Here is a 25548-nt window from a genome sequence, read left to right as displayed (position 1 = left end):
AATTTGTTAATTAGCATTACTTTAAATTACTTTACTTTACAATAACCATTACTTAACAAGCAGATAAGGTAAACAAATTTAAATAGTTAAAGGGTAACGCCTGGGCAACTAACTTCTAGTAGACATTAACAAATGGGTAACTAATAAATAGTTAAATGATTGCATAGACACTAGTAAACCATTTGTAAACATTTTTTTAAACAAAGATAAGATACACAAATTTAAAGTATTTAAAAGGTAACAAATGGGTAACAAACTACTAGAAACTGTAACATATGCGTAACGAACTACTAGTAAACAGATACAAATGGGAAACCAACTACTAGTGAACAGTAACAGATGGGTAACCAACTACTAGTGAACAGTAACAGATGGGTAACAAACTACTAGTAAACAGTAACAGAATGGTAACAAACTACTAGTAAACAGTAACAGATGGGTAACAAACTACTAGTAAACAGTAACAGATGGGTAACCAACTACTAGTAAACAGTAACAGATGGGTAACCAACTACTAGTGAACAGTAACAGATGGGTAACCAACTACTAGTAAACAGTAACAGATGGGTAACCAACTACTAGTGAACAGTAACAGATGAGTAACCAACTACTAGTAAACAGTAACAGATGGGTAACCAACTACTAGTAAACAGTAACAGAATGGTAACAAACTACTAGTAAACAGTAACAGATGGGTAACAAACTACTAGTAAACAGTAACAGAATGGTAACAAACTACTAGTAAACAGTAACAGATGGGTAACAAACTACTAGTAAACAGTAACAGATGGGTAACCAACTACTAGTAAACAGTAACAGATGGGTAACAAACTACTAGTAAACAGTAACAGATGGGTAACAAACTACTAGTAAACAGTAACAGATGGGTAACAAACTACTAGTAAACAGTAACAGATGGGTAACAAACTACTAGTAAACAGTAACAGATGGGTAACAAACTACTAGTGAACAGTAACAGAATGGTAACAAACTACTAGTAAACAGTAACAGATGGGTAACCAACTACTAGTAAACAGTAACAGATGGGTAACCAACTACTAGTAAACAGTAACAGATGGGTAACAAACTACTAGTAAACAGTAACAGATGGGTAACCAACTACTAGTAAACAGTAACAGATGGGTAACAAACTACTAGTAAACAGTAACAGATGGGTAACAAACTACTAGTGAACAGTAACAGATGGGTAACAAACTACTAGTAAACAGTAACAGATGGGTAACCAACTACTAGTGAACAGTAACAGATGAGTAACCAACTACTAGTAAACAGTAACAGAATGGTAACAAACTACTAGTAAACAGTAACAGATGGGTAACAAACTACTAGTAAACAGTAACAGATGGGTAACCAACTACTAGTGAACAGTAACAGATGAGTAACCAACTACTAGTAAACAGTAATAGAATGGTAACAAACTACTAGTAAACAGTAACAGATGGGTAACCAACTACTAGTAAACAGTAACAGAATGGTAACAAACTACTAGTAAACAGTAACAGATGGGTAACAAACTACTAGTAAACAGTAACAGATGGGTAACAAACTACTAGTAAACAGTAACAGATGGGTAACAAACTACTAGTGAACAGTAACAGAATGGTAACAAACTACTAGTAAACAGTAACAGATGGGTAACCAACTACTAGTGAACAGTAACAGATGAGTAACCAACTACTAGTAAACAGTAACAGAATGGTAACAAACTACTAGTAAACAGTAACAGATGGGTAACAAACTACTAGTAAACAGTAACAGATGGGTAACCAACTACTAGTGAACAGTAACAGATGAGTAACCAACTACTAGTAAACAGTAATAGAATGGTAACAAACTACTAGTAAACAGTAACAGATGGGTAACTAACTACTAGTGAACAGTAACAGATGAGTAACCAACTACTAGTAAACAGTAACAGAATGGTAACAAACTACTAGTAAACAGTAACAGATGGGTAACAAACTACTAGTAAACAGTAGCAGATGGGTAACCAACTACTAGTGAACAGTAACAGAATGGTAACAAACTACTAGTGAACAGTAACAGATGGGTAACAAACTACTAGTAAACAGTAGCAGATGGGTAACAAACTACTAGTAAACAGTAACAGATGGGTAACAAACTACTAGTCAACAGTAACAGAATGGTAACAAACTACTAGTAAACAGTAACAGATGGGTAACCAACTAATAGCAAACAGTAACAGAATGGTAACAAACTACTAGTAAACAGTAACAGATGGGTACAAACTACTAGTGAACAGTAACAGATGAGTAACCAACTACTAGTGAACAGTAACAGAATGGTAACAAATTACTAGTAAACAGTAACAGATGGGTAACAAACTACTAGTAAACAGTAACAGAATGGTAACAAACTACTAGTAAACAGTAACAGATGGGTAACAAACTACTAGTAAACAGTAACAGAATGGTAATAAACTACTAGTAAACAGTAGCAGATGGGTAACCAACTACTAGTAAACAGTAACAGATGGGTAACAAACTACTAGTAAACAGTAGCAGATGGGTAACAAACTACTAGTAAACAGTAACAGATGGGTAACAAACTACTAGTAAACAGTAACAGATGGGTAACAAACTACTAGTAAACAGTAACAGAATGGTAACAAACTACTAGTAAACAGTAACAGATGGGTAATAAACAGTAACAGAACAGTAACCAACTACCGGTAAACAGTAAACAACTACTAGTAAACAAATACAAACAGGTTACTAACTACTAGTGAACATTAACAAATGGGAAAATAACTACAAGTAGGCATTAACAAATGGGTAAATAACTACTTGTAAACATTAAAAAATGGGTAACTTACTACTAGTAAGCATTAACAAATGGGTAAATAACTACTAGTGAGCATTAACAAATGGGTAAATAACATCTAGTAAACATTAACAAATGGGTAACTTACTACTAGTAAGCATTAACAAATGAAAGCTGGTTACTCATTCATTAATGCTTAACTAGTAGCTGACTACTCATTCATTAATGCTTAACTAGCAGCTGGTTTCTCATTCATTAATGCTTAACTAGTAGCTGGTTACTCATTCATTAATGCTTAACTAGTAGATGGTTACTCATTCATTAATGCTTAACTAGTAGATGGTAACTCATTCATTAATGGTTAACTAGTAGCTGACTACTCATTCATTAATGCTTAACTAGTAGATGGTTACTCATTCATTAATGGTTAACTAGTAGCTGACTACTCATTCATTAATGGTCAACTAGTAACTGACTTCTCATTCATTAATGGTTAACTAGTAGCTGGTTAATCATTCATTAATGGTTAACTAGTAGATGGTTACTCATTCATTAATGGTTAACTAGTAGCTGGTTTCTCATTCATTAATGGTTAACTAGTAGCTGGTTTCTCATTCATTAATGGTTAACTAGTAGATGGTTACTCATTCATTAATGCTTAACTAGTAGCTGACTACTCATTCATTAATGGTTCACTAGTAGCTGGTCACTCATTCATTAATGCTTAACTAGTAGATGGTTACTCATTCATTAATGGTTCACTAGTAGCTGGTCACTCGTTCATCAATGCTTAACTAGTAGATGGTTACTCATTCATTAATGGTTAACTAGTAGCTGGTCACTCATTCATTAATGGTTAACTAGTAGCTGGTTACTCATTCATTAATGGTTAACTAGTAGATGGTTACTCATTCATTAATGGTTCACTAGTAGCTGGTCACTCATTCATTAATGGTTAACTAGTAGCTGGTTACTCATTCATTAATGGTTAACTAGTAGCTGGTTACTCATTCATTAATGGTTAACTAGTAGATGGTTACTCATTCATTCATGGTTCACTAGTAGCTGGTCACTCATTCATCAATGCTTAACTAGTAGATGGTTACTCATTCGTTAATGCTTACCTAGTAGCTGGTTACTCATTCATTAATGGTTAACTAGTAGCTGACTTCTCATTCATTAATGCTTAACTAGTAGCTGGTTACTCATTCATTAATGGTTAACTAGTAGCTGGTTAATCATTCATTAATGGTTAACTAGTAGATGGTAACTCATTCATTAATGCTTAACTAGTAGCTGCTAACTCATTCATTAATGCTTAACTAGTAGCTGGTTAATCATTCATTAATGGTTAACTAGTAGATGGTTACTCATCCATTAATGCTTAACTAGTAGCTGGTAACACATTCATTAATGTTAACTAGTAGATGGTTACTCATTCATTAATGGTTAACTAGTAGATGGTTTCTCATTTATTAATGGTTAACTAGTAGCTGGTTAATCATTCATTAATGGTTAACTAGTAGATGGTTACTCATTCATTAATGGTTAACTAGTAGATGGTTACTCATTCATTAATGGTTAACTAGTAGATGGTTTCTCATTTATTAATGGTTAACTAGTAGCTGGTTAATCATTCATTAATGGTTAACTAGTAGCTGGTTAATCATTCATTAATGGTTAACTAGTAGCTGGTTACTCATTCATTAATGGTTAACTAGTAGCTGGTTTCTCATTCATTAATGGTTAACTAGTAGCTGGTTACTCATTCATTAATGGTTAACTAGTAGCTGGTTACTCATTCATTAATGGTTAACTAGTAGCTGGTTACTCATTCATTAATGGTTAACTAGTAGCTGGTTACTCATTCATTAATGGTTAACTAGTAGCTGATTACTCATTCATTAATGGTTAACTAGTAGATGGTTTCTCATTCATTAATGGTTAACTAGTAGATGGTTTCTCATTCATTAATGGTTAACTAGTAGCTGGTTACTCATTCATTAATGGTTTTACTAGTAGCTGGTTACTCATTCATTAATGGTTAACTAGTAGCTGATTACTCATTCATTAATGGTTAACTAGTAGATGGTCACTCATTCATTAATGGTTAACTAGTAGCTGGTTACTCATTCATTAATGGTTAACTAGTAGATGGTTTCTCATTCATTAATGGTTAACTAGTAGATGGTTACTCATTCATTAATGGTTAACTAGTAGATGGTTACTCATTCATTAATGGTTAACTAGTAGATGGTTTCTCATTCATTAATGGTTAACTAGTAGATGGTTACTCATTCATTAATGGTTAACTAGTAGCTGGTTACTCATTCATTAGTGCTTAACTAGCAGATAGTAACTCATTTGTTAATGCTAAATAACTACTAGTTAGTTATTCATTTTAAGTTGTAGATAAATTAGTTATGCATTTGTTAGCTACTAACGATTCAACATCCGTGTACCTTATCTACTTGCACATTACCTGCTATGCCAAATTTGTGCACGTCAATGGAAAATGCCATATTCCATATGCAGTGAAGTAATTTAATAAACCTTGGTATTTGTTATGTTTTTGTAGCTAAATTGTTTTGTTCTGTTTGGGGTTTTTTTTTTTACAAAAAAATAAATCAAATTTGGTACATTTTTAGCTTCTACCAGGCTTCTACAACTGATTCATCATTTCACAGCACAACTTGACTGCTCTAATTGCTGGACTTGTGGGCCTAAAAATGGCATCACAGATAAGAAAATGAAGAGAAACCTGCTGTAATTGCTACCATTTCTCCTTAATGAATGAACTGTTTGACAGGGTTATGCACATAGCTTTAATTTCTCAGACAAGCACAGCAGTCTGAATCTTAAGGGCATATTTACCTAGCAACAAATCTGTTTATACTAAAGGTTGACTTCAGTGACAGAGGAGCAAAAGAATGAGGAAATATCTGCATATAATGGAGGCATGGGAAAATGCATGTTTATGAAATAGGTCTCTGTTTTAAAGGTCAGATCTTATATAAGAAGCTTAAACATTGCTTTGTTGAATTTTTCCGTGTGTAAATTCTCTTAGATGCTTTATACCATTAACATACTTAAGTGCTTTATTGTGAGATTTATACAGATGGAATAAAAACAACAAATATGTTCTGCCATACTGCATGTGATGCTTCGCAGCATCATTCTAAAAGGATTTATAATAATCATTTAATATGAAATATGACTCTGTCATGCTAATGAGTAAATTAACTTCATGCACTTCATTCACTCATTACACATAATCAAATGCTCCATGCTGTTGTTTTTATAGCTGACGGTCATACATGATGCTATTTCAGCGCTCCTCTGGAATTCTCTAATAATTGTCTTCCAGAGAGACAGCGGCCATCAATAGCCTAGCAGGAGCAGATTCATTAGCAAGCGGGACTTCAGGGATCTGGCTATGGATCTGCCTGTGGAACCCAAGGAAAGCACAGCACTCTCTAATTACATTCTGTCAGGCAGGCCATTATACAAGGTTGCATTACAAACAAGACATTTTTGCCTAGAGACCTGTGGACTGACCAGTAAAGAGTGGTTTAATAACGGAACTAAGTGGCTGAGGCCTCAGGGACAATCCGTTTCTCCAACCTCACTGACTGACTGTGTTTTCCACAGCTGGATTGTCATACCAGGCAAGTTAAGGGAAATTACATACTCAATTCTTTCTTCTCACACTTAATACATAAAAAAACAGCTTCTAGACTGCTGCAAAATCTGTGCTCACTTTGCATGTAAGGCACAGGGTGTCCAATGTTGTGTTGCTAAGGAATGAAGTTGGAGCACTCCATTTTCCCTGGTCTCATATGGGACTCCCTAGCTTCCTTCAGTAAAGCACAGAAATGTAAAAAAAAAAAAACACTTAGCAGTAATTGTTTCTGTTGCAGCTGCCAAAAAAATATGCAACAGGAATCTACAACAGTCGGTTATTATTCACATAAATAAAAAAACTATATCAAATTCATACAAAGCAGTTTTAGAAGGAGCCAAAGCAGGAGAAAGCCAAGTCAATTTTAGGAGTTTTTAACAGATTAAAATAGATCATAAACTTAAGAGTGGATTTAGATTTTAATCTGACAAAGTGATGCTTTAACATGGGTAGCAATCAGGTGCGCAGATGGTCAAGTGGTTTAAGGTGCTACCCATGTAGGCGGGCGGCCCGGGTTTGAATCCGGCTTCAGGGCATTACTCCTTCTCTTCCTTGCAGAAGTAGGGCAGTTCAGTCTGCTCTTAATGGGACCCCACTTTAGAGGGACACTATTTGAAAGGCAAAACTATTGGGTCGCCTGACCATTACACCATCTAGGACTGTAATGACATTGTATTCAAATACATGTACTTAAATAAGGAGTTGGTCATAGTTTTGCTGTTATAACAGCCTCCACTGAAGATTTTGGAGTGTTTCTGTGTGAATTTCTGTCTATTCATTCTGTAGAGCATTTATGAGGTCAGGCACAGATGTTAGGTGAGAAGGCCTGGCTCACAATCTCCATTCCAGTTCATCCAAAAAGCTGCTCGATGGGGTTGAGGTGAAGGAGGAAGTTCTTCCACAATAATCTCATCAAACCATGTCTTTATAGTCCTTGCTTTGTGCACTAAGGTACAGTCATGTTGGAATAGAAAAGGGCCTTCCCCAAACTGTTGCAACACAGTTGGAAGCATAGCGTTGTCCAAAATAGCTTGGTATACTGAAGCATTAAGATCAGCCTTCACTGGAGATAAGGGGCTAAGCCCAAACCCTAAAAAAACAGCCCCATACTATTATCCCTCCTCCACCAAACTTCATAGTTGGCACAATGCAGTCAGGCAGGTAACGTTCTCCTGGCATCCGCCAAACCCAGACTCACCCATCTGACTGTCAAACAGAGAAGCATGACTCGTCACTCCACAGAACATGTTTCCTCTGCTCCACAGTCCAGTGTCAGTGTGGTGTAAAGCTATGGAACCAACAGTACGTTGGCAACTTTTACGCACCACGCACCCTGAGTTTAACCTTGCAAAGCAGATGGATTCAACTATTTCCGTACTGGCAAATCCATCTGGAAAAGCTCCCACCTGAACAGACTGGGCCCCGTAAGAGAGTGATAGGTCCAATCAGGAGTAAGAGGCAGTACTTTTGGGCGCGGCAGAGTCAGGATGTAAGCAAGCAGCAACAAGAGACTGGTGCAATTATGGAGGAAGAGATTAGTGTGAATGCTGCTAAAGTGCCAGTTTAATCAGAACTTGATGACATTTCTTCATTAAAAGAAGAACAAAGAACAGCAGTGAGTTGTTTTCTTTTCAAAAACAACAAAAATCTACAGTTGCCATGGTTCACGTTATGAAGTTCTCAGTGGAGTTCACTCCTCTGTAGCGGCGCACACCTACGACGTCACATGTTTTGTTGCTCTGGTTGGCCTGTAAAGATGTGACCCAAACACCGTGTATGGGAGGTTTACTAGATGGATGTTTACAACAAATCCATCTGGTGTGTCAGGTTACCCTGAGTTGCTGTTGTTCCTAAACGCTTCCACTTTCTAATATCACTTGCAGTTAAGTGTGAAAAAAGTTTTACTAACCATAGTTTTCAGGCATTATACTATCACACACCATAAGTGTACTATGAAATAATTTCAATGTGCTCTTCTTTTCTTAAACAAAAGTAAAATAGACAACAAATGATACAACCAATAACAGTAAACAACCTCCAAACTGTGAACACTGGATGTAGACTGAAATAAGTACATAAATGAATAATTAAAAAAAGAAAGAAAGAAAGACAGAAATACAAGGGTGACTAAAACTAGACTAAAATGTGATTTAGTTTTCACTGGACATTAGGAATCCATGATAATTCTAACCTGACACGCCAGATGGATTTGTTTCACACATTCATCTGGAAAACCTTCCATAGATGGTATTTGGGAAAGGGCAGCTGCTTTGAAAAAACACTCGGAAGGTGATTGGATGAACGTTCTGTCTGTCACATCTTCACGGGCCAATCAGAGCAACAAAACACGTGACGTAGCTGCTAACAAGCTGCACTCCTTACAGAGCAGTAAACTCCAAAGAGCAGTGGTTCTCAACTGGTCTAGTATCAGGACCTGATGCCACGTCCTTTTTGACAAATTGCGACCCAAATTTTTTACATTTAAAATCATTACCAAGTGGTTTTAATGAAAAAGTGGGTTTTTGGAGTTGAGATGGAGCAAAATATGTTTAAAAACAAAGACATTAGGACATTTTCCTCAAAATAAAAGCATATCATATACTTTTTGTCAAATATTTTGCCCGGCACAAATCCGCTACCAACTAAAAATGGCTCGTGACCCACTTTTGGTTCCCGACCCACCAGTTAAGAACCAGTGCCATAGAAAACTGCATAACCTAAACCATGGTGACTGTAGACATGTCAGTACATGACTTTTGTTGTTTTTGAAAAGAAAACATCTCACTGCTGTTCTTTGTTCTTCTTTTAACGAAGAAATGTTGTCAAGTTCTGATAAAACTGGCGCTTTAGCAGCATCCACGCTAATCCTTTCCGCCATACTTGCACCGACCTCTTCTCGCTGCTTGCTTACGCCACTACCATCCAAAAGTACTGCCCCTTACTCCTGATTGGTCCTGTCACTTTCTAACCGGGCCCCAACTGTTCAGATGGGAGCTGTGCAAGATGGATTCACTAGTGATAAACACGGAAACGGGCGAATCCATCTGCTTTGCAAGGTTGTGATATTTCTCCACTGTGGGTAAATCTGTCAAAATGCAATGCATCTGTATCTATTCTGCCTCTCAGCTGTAGAAAGCAGGGACCCCAGGTTTGGCAGGGTGCAGAGAACACACTACCATGAGTTGGTACCAGATTTAGGTAAGATAATAAATGCTTGGACTAAAACAAAAAACTTAAAATGTGAGAACTTTTTATGGACTAAAGCTAGACTAAAACTATAAAGTGTAGAAATGACTAAAATGTGTCTAAAACTAAAAGACATAATCAAAAGACTAAGACTAAAATTAAAAATAGCTGTCAAAATTCACACTGTTTTCCAGTTATATGTAGGCAACTGTAGGGAAACAGTTTCTTTTCATACGCCATCTAAATCTGATCTGATATCTTGCAGAAAAGAATTAAAACATGTAGCGCAAAAACAAATTGTCTTCTCTCCTTTTCAGTTTTAGATTTCCACTGTGAAACTGTGTGAAAGTGGTTATTACAGTGTTGCCTGAGTCAATTTGACTGAGAAGTTGGCAGCCAGAGGGAGCACAGTCGTGAGAAGAGAGTGCTATTTGACAACAGACTCACGCCGGTATTTACACAAAAACTGGCGAACAAAACCTAGATGGAGAAGTGGCTTCTTATCATAATTAAAACAAAAAAAATCTCCACCTGAATATTACAGCTTTTCTGAACAAATGTATCTAATTTAAGGCATGAAAGTGAATGAAAAGCCAAGACAAGAAGCCGACATAAGGATAGAACAATGCAGTCACTTTAAATAAAGCCTACAGCAGTATGCCTCCATAGATGAAGAGACAACGCAGTTATACATGAGCTGTACCATTATGATCAATGCAACACAATGAAAGCTATGTGGGAATTAAAGCCAGCCATGTAACGTATTTTAAAATCCTCTAAGGTTCAATACATAGGGAGTGACATTTGTTTTAATAAGACTGTAATGACTGCTATTGGAGTATCACTTAATGCTTTGAAAAGTGTGAAGGCTTCCTTATTACAAGGTCTTCTATAAAAGCAGAGCTGCAGCTGAGCTGTGCAGAGAGCTTACTGTGTTCCCTCTGATGCTAGCATTGCATTTCATTACTAATTCAGCTGTAGCCATCCAGGCATTAGTGTGATCTTAATGCAATGTGAAAAGTACTCAAAACATAGGAAAGAATAAAAGATGGCCTAATCTGCATCCATCATGAAGAATGTATGTAGTTTACAGATGTCATTCTGACATGGAGAAAAGCATACTCTAGATAAAAGAATGCTGCAGTTATCTTATCCCATAAAATCTAAATATCAAATAAGAGCAATAGTGTTGAGCTTCCATGTTTCATCTCCCCTTAAGGGGCTCGTATCTGCAATAAGAGAGCAAGTCAGTGTAAGGGCATGTCACTATCTTACTGCTACTCTCAGTCAAATGTGTCAAAAGACTGAACACGTTCTTCTCTCGCCTCTGTGCGATCTTAATAATTGACACAAACATTCAGTCTGAAGCAGAGGGCTTTCTGGATCTGCTCAAGAAGTAACACCCCCACCTACTGTTTTGATATAATACAGTAGTACATCATATTCATGCACAAAGATTATTGTAACTAACGGCTACATGAGCTCATGGGCGTAGCACAGGGGGAAAAGGGTACTGATTACCCAGGCGCACAGTAGGGAGGGGGTCTAAGAAGCCTGGGATATAAAGTGTTTTTTTTTTTTTTCTTAGTAATTAGTGTCATTATTGAATCAAAAGCTACCAAACAAATCTGTCAACAGTGTGAAATTTGTATCAAATAGAGTAAAATAAAATACTGAGGAACCCCTGCTCCTCCCTTAAAAACTTCCAAATGGTATAGTCCAGTGATGTAAAATGCCACAAGTAAATTCAATTTGACCATAGTAAAAAAACATATTGCTCATAAATGAGGACATTATGGTTCAAAAATACACAAACATGGACAGATATTTGTAAAAATTATGCAACATTCATTGCTTTGCTAGTCACTTTGGGGGTTCCTGTGTAATATTCTTTCTGGGGGCCCAAAATCTCTAGCTACACCCCTGCATGAGATGATGCTGAAATAGGTAAAATATCAAAAAGCTGTCATTAAAAAGCAGGACTCAGTCCTAATGAATTCTATTTTCTTTTTTAGTTCTTTTTTTTTTATGAAAGAACGAGAAGAGAGGAGGAAGACATGCACCAAACAGCACCAGAATCAGAACTCAAACCTGCATCACCTGCATCCAGAGTGCCAAGAACTATGGCCCCTGTAAATGGGCATGTGCTCTACCAGCAGAGCAAACTGGCACCCATCTGATCAACAACAGAATATCTAAACATACCATATTCTAATGTTCTTTATCCTACCAGATCAAATTCACATCATGGAGCTACCTCAGTGTCTATTCTAAAGACTATTGATCAACTCCACTAGGACAGATGGGGAAACTTTAACTTCCTTAGATGAAATATTTCACAGATCCTTATAGTTTGGACTCAAATTAACAACAATAAAGACCAAATAAATGGATAAAAATCATTTTTCTCTCAATTGAAGACAGTTTGGCCATACTACTAAGGACACCAGTTTTGCTAACCAGTTGGAGAATGTCTAACATTGTGGCTCTTAACGGCATTCAAATAATTCCTCAGAAAGTCCCTGCCCTTGTTAAAGACAGGCTTTGACCTGGTGGAAGCTGAGAACTGCGGCTCAAACACAATCCAAAGTGCTACAAATCCTGAGCTTCCTTCAAAAACAGGAAGAAAAAGTTTTCTGTGAATATTGGATTGTTACAGTAAATGTCTGCATAAGCACAGAACCACTGAAAACGACTGAAAATTCTGTGGAATATATGCCAAGCCGGTGGTGCTACTTTACCACCACTGTTAACAAAGGAGCATCAGATTTTGCTGTAAAAGCCATGATAAGCTCAGTAGCTTCTGCAGCAAAAACACAACCCTGTAAACCGCCATTGTTGTTTTGTTTTGCCATGCACATGCAGGGTAAGTGTGCTACGCTATGTGTGGCGTAATCGTTTTTAAGAAAGATGCGGTTGGCTGTCCACACAGAGACAAAACAGTAAGTGTTTACAGATTTAATTCACTCTGGGACCCGGTTTCAAAAAGTAGCGTTTACAGCCTCCCGACAAAAAACTTTTGTGTACACTCCTTAATTTGTCTCTGTGTGAATGGGGCCTTCAATTTTTTTTCTAACTACATACACATGTCTAGAATTAAGTCACATAACATTAATAACATGATGGTCAGGACATTTTTACGTAACAGAAATATGCTCTAACTATTTTTTACTCAACAGCATGGCGAGTACATGATGTACTGTAAAAGTACAACGCTCTAGCTTACTTCTTAAGGTTATTCCTTTGCAGCATTTTCTGTTTCATTTATGTGAATGAAAAGTATAACTACTGCTCTCTTAATGAAGGTGCATGCTTAAAAATAATGGATGACTATTTTGAAACGTGCCTACTTTAGTTAGCTGCAGTGATTGATATAACACTTAATCAACTTAAGATAGTACGTGACATTAAATATTCCAAAGTCAGAAAAATAATTAAGTAATGAAATTCTGCTCCATGAAAATAACATTACTATTAATAACAGTCACTAATATCTATTAGAATATCTGGACAAGCACCAATTCAGCCCCATACAGGTAAATTGTGTCGCACTCATTCCAGTTTTAAAGTGAGAGCAAAAAATCAACAACTTAGTCTAAACCATGAAGAATCAGTTAACAGTAAACAAAATGTTCCAAACATGTTCCAATCTTAAAGCCAACATGCAAATCATAACACACAAAATAAGGAGAAATCTTATTGTTCCATCTTGCAAACACCAAACTGCAAAGCTTACAACACTGTGAAAGGTACTATGCTATGCTTATATGTCCCTCTAATTCTGCATAACCTGGCCTATTTTGCAATGATAAATGAAAGGGATAAATGCCACGTTTGCGCCTCTGTGGAGCTTTACTAAGGCACTTGTACTCTTGCGTGCTAATGTCAGCATGGCAACATGCTTACAGTGACAATATAATCATGCTGACATATGGCAGCGAATGTTTATTATGTCTACAATAATAGGTTAGTGTGCTATCATGCTGACATTTGCCTGTTAGATAAGGGACTTAGCTTTATAGGGGTATTTGATCATAAACAAAAAAGAACTGGATAAGTAGATCTTAACTTGATGATGGCAATAAAGCCGGAGTTTAGGGTGTTCGCTGCTTTCTATGTGTGATTTAGAGGAGAAACCTGATGTCTGAGCCCAATTAATCCAACAGTCCAAGGAAAATTATCAATCCAGAAAAGCAGGAGAGATATTCCATCAATGATTAAAACAGACACCAACCTAGCTGTAGCACAAGAAAATAAAAATGTCACAATTCTGGTTTCTCCTCTGGATATCTTGTCTTTGCAACTTTCTTGTCTTTCTGCATAAATAGCCTGAACTTGGACTGCCCTTAATCTTATTTTCATATTTCTGTCTTTGATAAAGCTGCCTTTTAGACACAAAATTACGCTCTGTGGTAGGTTTTACGACTGCTAAAGTCAACCTTTTGAATATTCTATGAAAGCAAGACTGAGGTGAAAATAACAGTCACTGAAAACCTGGGAATATTCTTGACATCTACAAATTCCAAGCAAAACTCCAGCATATCTGCAGCCAATCTCACAGCTCAAAGAATGAACTCACCTTTTCATCATCTTCAGTGAAGAGTTCTCCACTCGAAGACTTGTTGATGGCCTGAGCGACTCCAATGATCTCACCATCACTGTTGCGAATGGGCATGCACAGGAGGGACTTGGTTTTGTACCCTGTCAGCTTGTCGATTTCATCACTGAACCGACGATCCTGAACGCAGCAGGGAAAGGAGAGGAAATGTAAGCATGTGCTGCAAAAAAGCAACTTTACTTTGTTACTTTAAAACTAGAAAGCAGGGAAATGTGCATGAGCTTGTGGCTTACAAATAAGAAACAAAAAGCGCTATAAGGAGGTATATATACTGAAAACAGTTCATGCATCAGTGTCAATTAAACCCCCACAGCGTTAAATTTAACACTTTTTTTGAGTTTATGTAATTCTCACGAGTTCTGAGTTAAATTCACACTTTGGAAAGTTTCCTTTTGATAGGGGTTTAACTTTGAAGTATTTGCAATTTCAGTTATTGAGCATTCCAATGCATTTTTCATACTTCAAGGTTGTTACCTTTTTGAACGCCTATAGCAAAGTCAGGTGTCTGAAAATCAGTACACTACCCTTTACTGAATACTAGCCCTTGCCTTGCCACAAGTGGAGAGTGGCTAACTCAGTGGCTAACTTCACTCATGGTGCAGAAGTATCTAACATCAAAAACAACAATAATACAGCAATCGGTGTACAACAGAACAATCATGGTCTTGATCATGGTCCATCTTATTTCTAGTCAGAAATACTTCTGAACACTTACTTTAGACCTCATTCATCTGACAAATCTAGATAAACATCTCATTTTCAGATATTTAAAATAATTCCAGACTTGTCAGTGGCTTTTAAATACATACAAGGATTCATTTTTTTCAAGAAGTTAGTTGAACAAATTTGTTGAGATTTGAGATTTTTGTGTTTTCGTGTTATGCTTTGAAAGGAGTTGCAGACACCTTGTTTTTATCTATCAAATTTATTTAAGAAAACTAAAATTCAAGAGAGAATGCTCTTTAACTGTTCAACCTTGTCATGTTTTTTAATTGATTTTGATGGTCTTGGTGTCACCCCCAAAAGTCTTTGTCTTGTCTTGGTCTTGGATAGTGTGGTCTTTAGTACAACACCAATGAATACCAAGCCTGGAGAGAGTAAAATTACCTGGTTGACTGAAGACAACTTCCCACGATGGTAATTTTAGATCTTGAGTTGTAAACAAACATTAATAGCAAATAATTAAAGGGAAAAGTGAAGAGACCTTTTGGGTCTCACCCCTGAAAGGTATCCTTTATTGCCGACAAAACTAAAACTAACAATTAAACTAATAAAACCTAAACTAAAATGAAGCATTTTTGCAAAATTAAACCTTAACTAGACAAAAAAATTGCTGTCAAAATGAATTAAAACTAAATTTACAATTGAAACAAAAGGTGAAAACAAAATAAAATTAAAACTAATGAAAATCTTAATGCATCTAAATTAGGGCTGGGCAATTAATTGCAAATTAGATTAAATGTCACTATGGTCTGCTGCAATTTTCAAATCACAGAGGGTTTAATATTTCTTTTTCTTTTACCTGAAATTAGTGTCAAAATACCAGTTTAACACTGCTGTTTTGGAGCACAGGTGTTATGCATTACATATCATGCAATCATTCTAATGGCATATTTTTGGAGTAGTGTACACAAAAATCCTATTTTCTTCATTTTGTATATTTTTCTTGATAAATGTGAGAATTACATAAAATTATCATTCCCCTTCATAAAACAGTTCATATCCAATTTACTAAATGGGTCAAAAATCATCAAAATTAGATATTTTTCAAATTGTTCAGTCCTAGTTTAATTTAATATTGTGTTGGTTATAGGTTTAGAGTGATTTATTGTTTGTTTTTGATGAAAATACATGAGATGAGGAACTTAAGAAATAATTGCGTCTCAAATTGCAATCGCAATATTGGGTTAAAAAAATTGCAATTAGAATATTTTCCCAAATTGCTCAGCCCTAATCTAAACACATATAACACACTCTATCCAAAGGCATGATGGGAAAACTCAGCTCCAGTTCAATTTGGCAATGGGCAGAGTTTAGATCAATTGACTCTCTACAGCAGTGGTCGGGACCCCGTTGGGGTCACGAAACACTGAGATGGGGTCTGCAGATGCCCTAAACTATACTAAGAATATTTTTTAAATTACACCATTGCCACTCTTCACTGATATGCCAAATTCTAACCAGTTTTTATCACTTTTTCCCACCATTTTTGCCAATTTTAACACATTTTTGCCTCTTTAAATCAATTTTTTATCAATTTTAAACCCTTTCCACCACTTTTTTTTTTGCTTGTTTTTCCACTTCTAAACAAATTCTTACCACTTCACATCCAACATTGCCTTTGTTAACCGATTACTGCCTCTATTAACCACTTTTTTAACCACTTTTTTTTAAATCACATTTTACATCCATTTTAACCAAATTTCACTTTTGGATATGCTCTTTTTTGCCAGTTTAACCCGTTTCTACCTACTTATCTGTCTCAGTTGACCCATTTTTGCCAGTTTTTATCAATTTTTCATCCCATTTCACCAAATTTTCCACCCATTCTTGCCAATTTAAAGCCATTTCAGCCACTTTTCAATCCCATTTTACCACTATCTATGCTGTTTTTGCCACTTAAACTCATTGTTGCCCCTTTTTGCTTATTTTTTGCTGATTCTAACCCATTTATGCTACTTTAAAATCCAATTTCACCACCTTTTCCACCATTTTTTGCCATGATCAACCTATTCTAGCCATTTTAACCCATTTTAATTTAGGTTTTAATAAAGGGGATTTATTTTTTTAAGAGGGTTTTGTTTATTGATTAGAGTGGTTGTTATTCAGGTTAAGTATAAGATATGGATACCACAGCTTAGCTTACAATGAACAATGATTTTGCTGACCTACATGGTCCCCTAGTCTGGCTGGGCCCCAGAAAGCACCCCCCTTCACTGGCCTTGTCTGTACATGACTGTTCTTGATTGTGCATGACTGTTTTCAACCACCTTCAGGTACAGTGGGGTCCCCGGTCTCTGGCACCTTTATTTTTGGGGTCATGGGCTGAAAAAGTTGAGAACCCTGCTCTACAGAGTTGTACTAACACTGATTATTAAAACTGCCAAATAACACCAACACTGAAAGCCATTTAACTCAGAATGGAGTTAAAATCAACTCTGAAATGTTGAAAAAAAGTGATTTCAACACTGGAGTTTTTGCTGCGTGATGGATTTGGTACTCAGATGGATGCTGTTAATGCACATGCACAATGCAAGACTAAATGTCCTACAACAAGGGTCATCAAATTCATTTGCACAAGGGCCAGCTTTAGTCTTGACAGAGACTCTGTGGGCCGGACTTTCAAATACACAAAAAAAAAAGTTAACATTTTGTCCTAATTAACATTTTATTATATTAATATTTTCTTTGAAACCCCAGACAATGGGCCCTTCCTAATGTTAATTTAGCACCAATATTCACTATTTTTTTTACACTTTTTAACCCTTTTTCACTACTTCATTTGGCCATTTCTGCTGCATTTTTGCCACTCTTAACCCATTTTTAAAAATCTGCCACTTTTAAACCAATTTTTTTCACTTTTTACCCATTTGTCTACTTCTTTAAGCCACTTTCCTGCCAATTATTGCCCATGGGAGCTACTTTTAAACTCATTTTCACTACTTTGCCATGGTATTTTTGTTATATTTTTACCACTTTAACTCACTTTTTATACTTTTGCCTCTTTAACCTGATTTTTCCATTCTTTTATCCTTTTTACCACTTTTCCTTCATGTTTTTTCCTCTTTGTGTCACTCTTAAACATTTTTTTCTCATTTTAAACCCTTTTTCATTACTTTTTTGCACAACTATTGCCCCTGTCAACACATTTTTGATACTTTTTGCCCCCTTTTTTTCCCTCTTTTACCCATTGTGCTACATTTTAACCTCTTTTCACCACTTTCCCTGCCAATGTTTGCCCCTTTGTGCCACTCCACAACCCATTTTCACCACTTTATCTCGCCATTTGTGCAACACTTCTGCCAGTCTGAATTTTTGTCAAAACAGACCAAATTTTAAGTCATTCTAAAACAATTTCAATTTCAATTATTTTGGGGGGATTTAACAGCTGCAGCCAAAAGATACCCTGAAAACCTTAACATCTTTTCTAAATTTAATGACCTTCTGGGGGCCGGAAAGGAAGTTTTGGGGGGCCTGATATGGCCCTTGGGCCACCAGTTGATGACCAATGTCCTACAGTCAGGGCCTGTTTAGGTTTTCTCAGTAAAAACGGTCAAGTGGCATCTTAAAAATGTGACATACTAGGTCTACTTTAATTTAGTGCTGTCTTAGTTTCTCATGAAGGCAAAGGAGAAGTAGAGAAAGCAACAGGGAGCGTGATTAAAGTGTAGGAGTGAATATGAGGCTCTGCCCTTCACTATTGGTGTTGCTTTCCATGCTCTAGGCTCTGCTCCACAGTTTGATTGATGATCAATCACCTGTGACACATCAGATGACTGACTGAAAGAAAATGCATGCCTGCATGTCTCTTCCTTTGACTCATGCAAATGCACTCAAACATGCATGCACAAAGAAGAGCAGGAGCACCTGATAAGCGTCAGGGATGTTCACTGTCTCTCCATGTTCAGCCACATATCCAATGATGCCTTTACCCCACGGCACCTGCACTTCATCTGAATTCATTGAGGGTAAAACTGTGGTGCCCGCGTGCACATCGAAGAATTTGGACACAAGTGTCTTCTTGTTGCCGGTTCCCTCCACTAAAAACAAGGAGCACCGGTCTGCATCCACCATAATACAAACAAACACGAGGATTTTGTAGCTGAGACTCGTTAGATCCAGGTCGTTTGATATGTCTTTTACAAGCTCCAGGAAAAAGGCTCTTTCGTTATGTTCCTTGAGGTAATATTTAAAATCCACGGCTGTGGACGGGTACTGGGGGATGTTGACTCTGGACTCCAGCAGTGCGCTCAGGATGTGCGCAGTGGTCGGGGGCAGAGAGCTCGCCTTCCTCAGCAGAGCTCTCCTCCTCATGCTGGTCAGGGGCTCCTGGGCCCTGGAGTTCACATGTTCGTCGTATGTCCTGTTCACGTTGATGGCCTTTGATCTGGCGAAAGTTTTGCGCAGCTCCCTCTGCGATGCTCTCCTCTGCAGACCGTCACATTTGCTCGCCCAGCTGTCCTTGCACGCGCCGCTCTTCTCCTCTCGCGGCTCGGCGGGAGCTGCAGCACCAGGACTTTGACTTTTGCACGCCTGGTGATTCTTAAGCCATTTCTCCACCATGCTATAATTCCCCTTTCTGTTCAGGTAGTCCTCGAATAACTCGGGATGCGAGTCCAGAAAAGTTTCCACGTCAGAGAACAGCATATTTGGCACTGCCATGTCTGTTCTTTAGATGGTCCTCAGAGAACCAAATCCATGAAGTCGCGCAGAGAAATATCATCTATGAGGCTTTACTCTGGATTAAACTGGAGAATCGTTTAATAACTTCCAAGTTGCATTACGCTGGAAACACCCCTGGAGCTCTGGCTTCATGTACAGTTTTCACTCTGAGGAGAGGGATGGAGACTCCCTTTGCGCACCAGCGTGTTCCTCCACAGCATCTCCATTCCGCTCACTTCATTACAGAACATTAAAGCAGAAAAAAACAGCGACATTAATAAGAGAATGAGTGCTAATGAAGACCATCACAGCTATTGGAAACCTCACCAAGAGCCACTACACCGAGCATCACCGTCGTTTGGGTCTTCTTGTGTGCAAATGACGCTGGCTGTGGTTGGCTCGGAACCTCTGACGCTCACTCCGTCATACAGAGAGGAGCTCCGGGTTGTTCAGCAGTCAGCCCTGTAGATGTTTGAACCGTTTGCCCTCCTTACAGACGAGTGTGATGATGATGATGATGCTGTGGAAGATAATCATATTCATCAATCTGATTAGTGCATGAATAAAATATGCAAAATGATAAATGGCATATAAATATGCCAGGTGGTTTCAGTAATAGTTAAGTGCTTCCATAGATTTAGAAAGAAAAGCAAAGTGGGATGGCACTTCAAATGCACCACATGGAATGAATTCCAGTGCATCCCTGACATGAGGAATCAAACTCAGTTTCGCCTGAAGGAAGAAAAAAATGTCCCAGCACATTTGACAGTTTCTACATCTCTCCTATTAAATCTCTGGCTTGTGTAGTGGCTGCTCCATATAACTTAATAATGCAACGGCGACTTGTATTGGCAGAGCTGTCAGAAAATCAAATTCCTTCATACAATGTAATTAGTGACTACATGTAAGTGGGGCAACTGGACGCTAGAGGGCGTCAGACTCCACACATTGCACTCACTATAACTAGAGGGTTAAACAGTCTCAGAAGAGGCCTGCAATGGACAACCCTTTCTCCAGTGAACTCTTAAACTGTGCCTTAGAAAATTTAGAAAGAGGTTATGTTGCTTTTTTTTTTTTAAATAAAAAAACCCTCTAGGTTAACATTTAGGATGTTCAGTACAGCTGATATCAAAGCCAATGCTTTGCAGGCAATCTGACCAACAAGTCAACATCTGCACATTATCTTCTCAACCTTTCACCCAACAACATAAGAGTGGAACGTTTTCTATAGAATATGTAGATTTGGTAACCTAGATATCTGCTTCAAACTAAAATACCTGTTAAAGCAGTGTAACTCAACCAGATAGCCAAATTATTCCAGTAATGACATATGAATATTCTTGATTTTTAATCACTATTAACGACAAAATACCTGTATTAATCTTAATCACACCTTTTTTGCATTTTAAAATTCCACTATTTTGCATTTTTTAACTTTTTTTAAGTGTCATTTTGGATTTTTCTACTGTCTTAAAGAAAGTGTGATTAACTGTTTAGATACAGACGTGCATTTACAAGTGGATTAAAGATTATAACATGAGTTTACCCACAGAAAAAGGAACTTGTTATGCATTGAAAATGAAACAGTAAAGTTGTCTGTCAGTTTTTAAACTTAAATGAGACGTTAAGGAATTAAGGAGCAGTTTAGTCAGAGCTCTCGCTAATCAACATGTTCAATACTTTCCTAAAATAAATGTATGTATACAATCTGATAAATGATATGAATTCCCTTCAACTGTTTATCAATAGCCAGAAATAGCTCATACATCAAATATGTCACTATATATATATATATGTATATACATATGTATATATACATATGTATATACATATATATATATATATAGTCTACAACTAGTCAACAAAACTAATACAACTAATAAAAACTAAACTAAAATGAAGCATTTTGCAAAATTAAGACAAAATTGCCTTAAAAAATGCAGTAAAAACTAATTTAAACTAGACTGAAAATTGAAACTAAAGGTGAAAATGAAATAAAAATTAAAACAAATAAAAAATCCAAAACTGATAAATAAATATATATGTCAATAAAGGCAAAAAAAAAAAAAAATCTAAAGAAAAAGCTATCTGAAGGCATCACTTTTTAGCCCCATTTTTAACTCTCATCAACAAAATTAAGTTTTGTTCATTTTATCCTCTATTCATTTTGTTCCACTCATTTGTTAAAATACCAGCGCATCTATAAGTAATAATAACTGATTCAACTAAAAGATAAATTCAATGTGAAAGATAAAGATAGGCAATAAAGTTTAGAGATAGGATACTTCAGACGAGTGGAAAAATAAATATGTAAATAAAATAATGCACGAGTAAATGTTATTGCTGAATACCAGCACTAAATGACGGAAAACTATTGTGTTTCCTTTTTATTTAGTTACATTAGTTTAGTGTGGCATCCATTTCTATCAAGTGTTACTTTTATGTAGTATTTTTGACTATTTTTGGTTGATTTTTTTCTATTAACTCATATCACTCAGTTTGTAAAAATAACAGAAAACTTTACATTCATATTGAATCAATAAATTAATATGATACAATTAGTGTGTTTGATGGAAGACAAACATCAAGATATCATTGGGGAAAAAAGTGTCATATTCTGGGGGGGAAAAAATCAATTAAAAATCTGTTCCTACACAAAACTGATAGTAAAAACATCAGCCTACACAAATATCCAGTTCAAGTTATTGTAATGATACAAAAGTACAGTCAAGCTTGGAACCTGTTTTTCCATTTCTCAAGAATCGGTGATATTTATCTTGCAAACATCTGATGGAAAGATAGAAAAGACTGACAATAATAGCACCCTGTATAAGTGTGAGAAACAATCTGATTGATGTAACTTGCAATCGATCATTTCCGAGGTCAAAATGCCTTAAGGTTTTCTGGGGAAAATATTTTCTTCAGTATTGAAAAGGGCCACACATTGAGTATTACTGCCTTAAAGCTATTAATGACACGTCACAGGTATCATGAAAATGAACACAGCATAGTGATGATACTTCAAAGTGGCATTACATCAATGCTTGATTAAATCAAGATGTTTTATCCACATAAAGGGGAAAATTGAAGATCCTTGCAAGAATCTCACAAAACAAAGCTGCTCACTCTAGTTTGGTTCGCAGGGTAATGTATGAGTAAGCCTATATAAAAGCTTACAATTGAAATAAATGATCACATGAAAATTGAAAGTCTGATCGTCTCAACCCAGGGTTTAAAAAAAAAGCAGGCAAGGAAGACATTCAGTGTCAGATTTATTATATGCGGCAAATTCAAAAATTACATAATAAAAGGCTTTTGAGGTATCATCAAAATCGGAAGCAGAAAAGGCATATTTATTCTCGGAACAATTATTAAGACATCTTGATAATCAACCACAAAACAACTGAGAAAAATACTGGATGACAGTCAGTTAAAAAAGAAATAACACACAGCCTTCAGTCTCTACATTCTGAATACACAGTATATGGTTTAATAATTTATTTTAGAAAAGAAACCTGTTAAAACCAGGGGATATCACTTAGCTCCACCACAATAGGAGGATCACATCAGAAACAGAGATACAGCTGTGACAAACATATCATGCCAACACCACTCAGATTGCTTGCCGTTCTGCCTGATTTTGAAAGAAGGACGAGTCGTGGCCTCTTGAGCAGTTTGTAAGACACAAAAATTGGCACACGGTGAAGAGTTCTTTATGAAGTTGCAGACTTGAGATATGCTACAAGATCAGCTCGTTCATTCTTCTTCTTGATGCCAGCGAAGATCATCTTTGTTCCTGGAATGTATTTCTTCGGGTTCTCCAGATAAACCATCAGGGTGTCATCATTCCAAACAATACCTGGAGTGAAGGTGAAGCAGAAACAGAGGGAAATAATGATTCGTCTACACAGCAGGACAACTTTGATTGTTCAAATACTGTAAACGTACTTACCTTTGCTTTTGTTGGCATCAGTGTAGGAGTAGCCCTCTGCCTGGCCAGTTTTACGTCCAAAAAGGCCCCAAAGGTTTGGTCCAACCTTGTGTTTTCCACCTTCCTCCACAGTATGGCACTGGGCACACTTCTGGACAAACGCCTTCTTGCCTTTGTTAATGTCTACAGGCATGTTTTCTATATGGAGGAAAAACAACTCAATTAAAAACTGACGGAATGAGCTAACGACGTAAAGTAACATCCGCTGAATTTCACTTTATTGGCGCTTTCCCCCCAGTGCCCTGTTAACACAATGGAGAAATATTCCCCCTCCAGCCACTAGGGGGAGTTCACTTTAGTGTTGCGCAACTAATATGGCTGAGGCATTGTTATAAAACGGACTAACGGTAACTTCACACGCTTTTTAGTTTACCTTTTCCGCTGTAAAAACAATATACGTGACTGTAACAGTTAATTACATGAATGACATGGTGAATTCCATTTAGAAGTTATCAAATACGGTACGTAAGACGACCCAACTGCCGAAAACTGTAACATGTCGACATATGTCGAAAAATAGTGTCGCATATGTACCGGAGTAAGTAAGGTATAACCTAGTATCTTTGACCTTCGTTAAACATCTGAGTCAATATGTTGGATTAATAAATGACGGACAATTATCATCCGGAAACAGTCGGGCAGCAGCAGTAGACCACGTTGCACACAGAGAACCGGCAAAGTCAAATTTAAGTCACGAGAAAAAAATAATAGACTCACTAAAAACAACGAGCTGAAAAGTTTAAAATATCAACGATATACGTCTTACCTCTTCTAGGTGTGTGCTAATACGACTTCTTGGGACTTTGTTCCCCCGCTTTCGTCCTCTTGCCGGCACGGTCACGACAAATGTGCTTCCTTCCCGTGAAGTTACTCTAATGCAGACGTCATCAGTCAGCTGACCTGTTTCATCACCCGGTTACAACAGACACTTGTTCAATGACTTCTGTTATCACATTGCGCAATGTGTGCCTGTAATCTGTCTATTTCTGATAACAATACCTTTGATGCAGCTTAGTTGTAGTCCCATTTAACCTCACACCTTTAAAAATTCTATGTTTTCAATTCTCTGACGTCTCATATTTGTGAAAACTGTGTTAATATGATTTTATTGATGATGAAAGCCGTGAGACAAACAATTCCAGAGTCCTAATACGCCTTTATATGTGTTTTTCAGACAAGGCATATCAGCAAACAGCAAAGTATGGGTTAGTTATACACTAAAGCAGCATTTCCTAAACTTCAGTATGCTGCAGTCCTGAACATTTTCTGGGTCCCACCAAAACCCTTGTGCAACAATAACATGAGACTCAAATATTTACCTTTTATTTTCATACATTTGTTCCAAAAACAAGGCATTTCCATGCAAATGCTTTGATTTCAGGTAAATCTCTCACTAACGTCGCAGGCCTGCCCACAGAATAGACTCCTCCTCAGTTGTGATGTGTTGGTGATATCAGTGCACCTGTGTTGGATCAGTAGCATTGGTGCTAGCACCCTGGCTAACAGTTCCCTCATTGTGGAGCTGAAAAATGAGTGAAACTATTATTGGTTTCTGATATTCACTTTATTTGTGCCACCTTTGAACCCTTTTTATCTGTTTCTGCTCATTTTTTCCACATTTGTTTCCACAATAAACCCCTTTTTGCCCCTTTTAGCCAATTTGTGATTATTTTAAAACTATTTTAAACTATCTATTTTTGCCCTTTAGCCAATTTGTGCTACTTTTCAACTGCCTTTCATCATTTATAGTGCCCCCCCCAGTCCTTTCTTTACCAATATTTGCAAATTTTTTGTCTCTTATGACATTTTTGCCACTTTTAACCCCTTTTTGAAAATTTTGACCTTTATTTTGAAATTATTCAATTATTTCCCCATAAAGCTGTT

The 25548-nt window shown here is 36.9% G+C and overlaps 2 protein-coding genes across 2 annotated transcripts in view; both read right to left on the bottom strand.

Moving 5' to 3' along the window:
* pde11a (phosphodiesterase 11a) overlaps window positions 1-19673 on the bottom strand; it is a 73005-nt gene extending 53332 nt beyond the window's left edge. The window contains exons 1-2 of the mRNA XM_041806386.1: window positions 18879-19673; window positions 14253-14411 (exon numbers count right to left, since the gene is read on the bottom strand). Of these exons, the coding sequence (XP_041662320.1) occupies window positions 14253-14411; window positions 18879-19673 (954 nt within the window). The remainder of the gene's footprint in view (window positions 1-14252; window positions 14412-18878) is intronic.
* A 3259-nt stretch (window positions 19674-22932) lies between these two features.
* LOC121522189 (cytochrome c-like) lies at window positions 22933-24564 on the bottom strand. Its single transcript, XM_041806322.1, has 3 exons — window positions 24431-24564; window positions 23626-23802; window positions 22933-23532 (listed from the first exon to the last, which is right to left on the bottom strand). Exons 2-3 carry the CDS (start codon window positions 23795-23797, stop codon window positions 23387-23389), a joined length of 318 nt encoding a protein of 105 aa, XP_041662256.1. The 5' UTR covers window positions 23798-23802; window positions 24431-24564; the 3' UTR covers window positions 22933-23386.
* Window positions 24565-25548: the final 984 nt, after the last annotated feature.

Source organism: Cheilinus undulatus, linkage group 15, assembly GCF_018320785.1.
Source record: "Cheilinus undulatus linkage group 15, ASM1832078v1, whole genome shotgun sequence".
In the NCBI taxonomy this organism is placed as follows: Eukaryota; Metazoa; Chordata; class Actinopteri; order Labriformes; family Labridae; genus Cheilinus; species Cheilinus undulatus.
The sequence above is the reverse complement of the archived record's forward strand: the minus strand, read 5'-3'. Positions and strand labels throughout refer to the sequence as shown.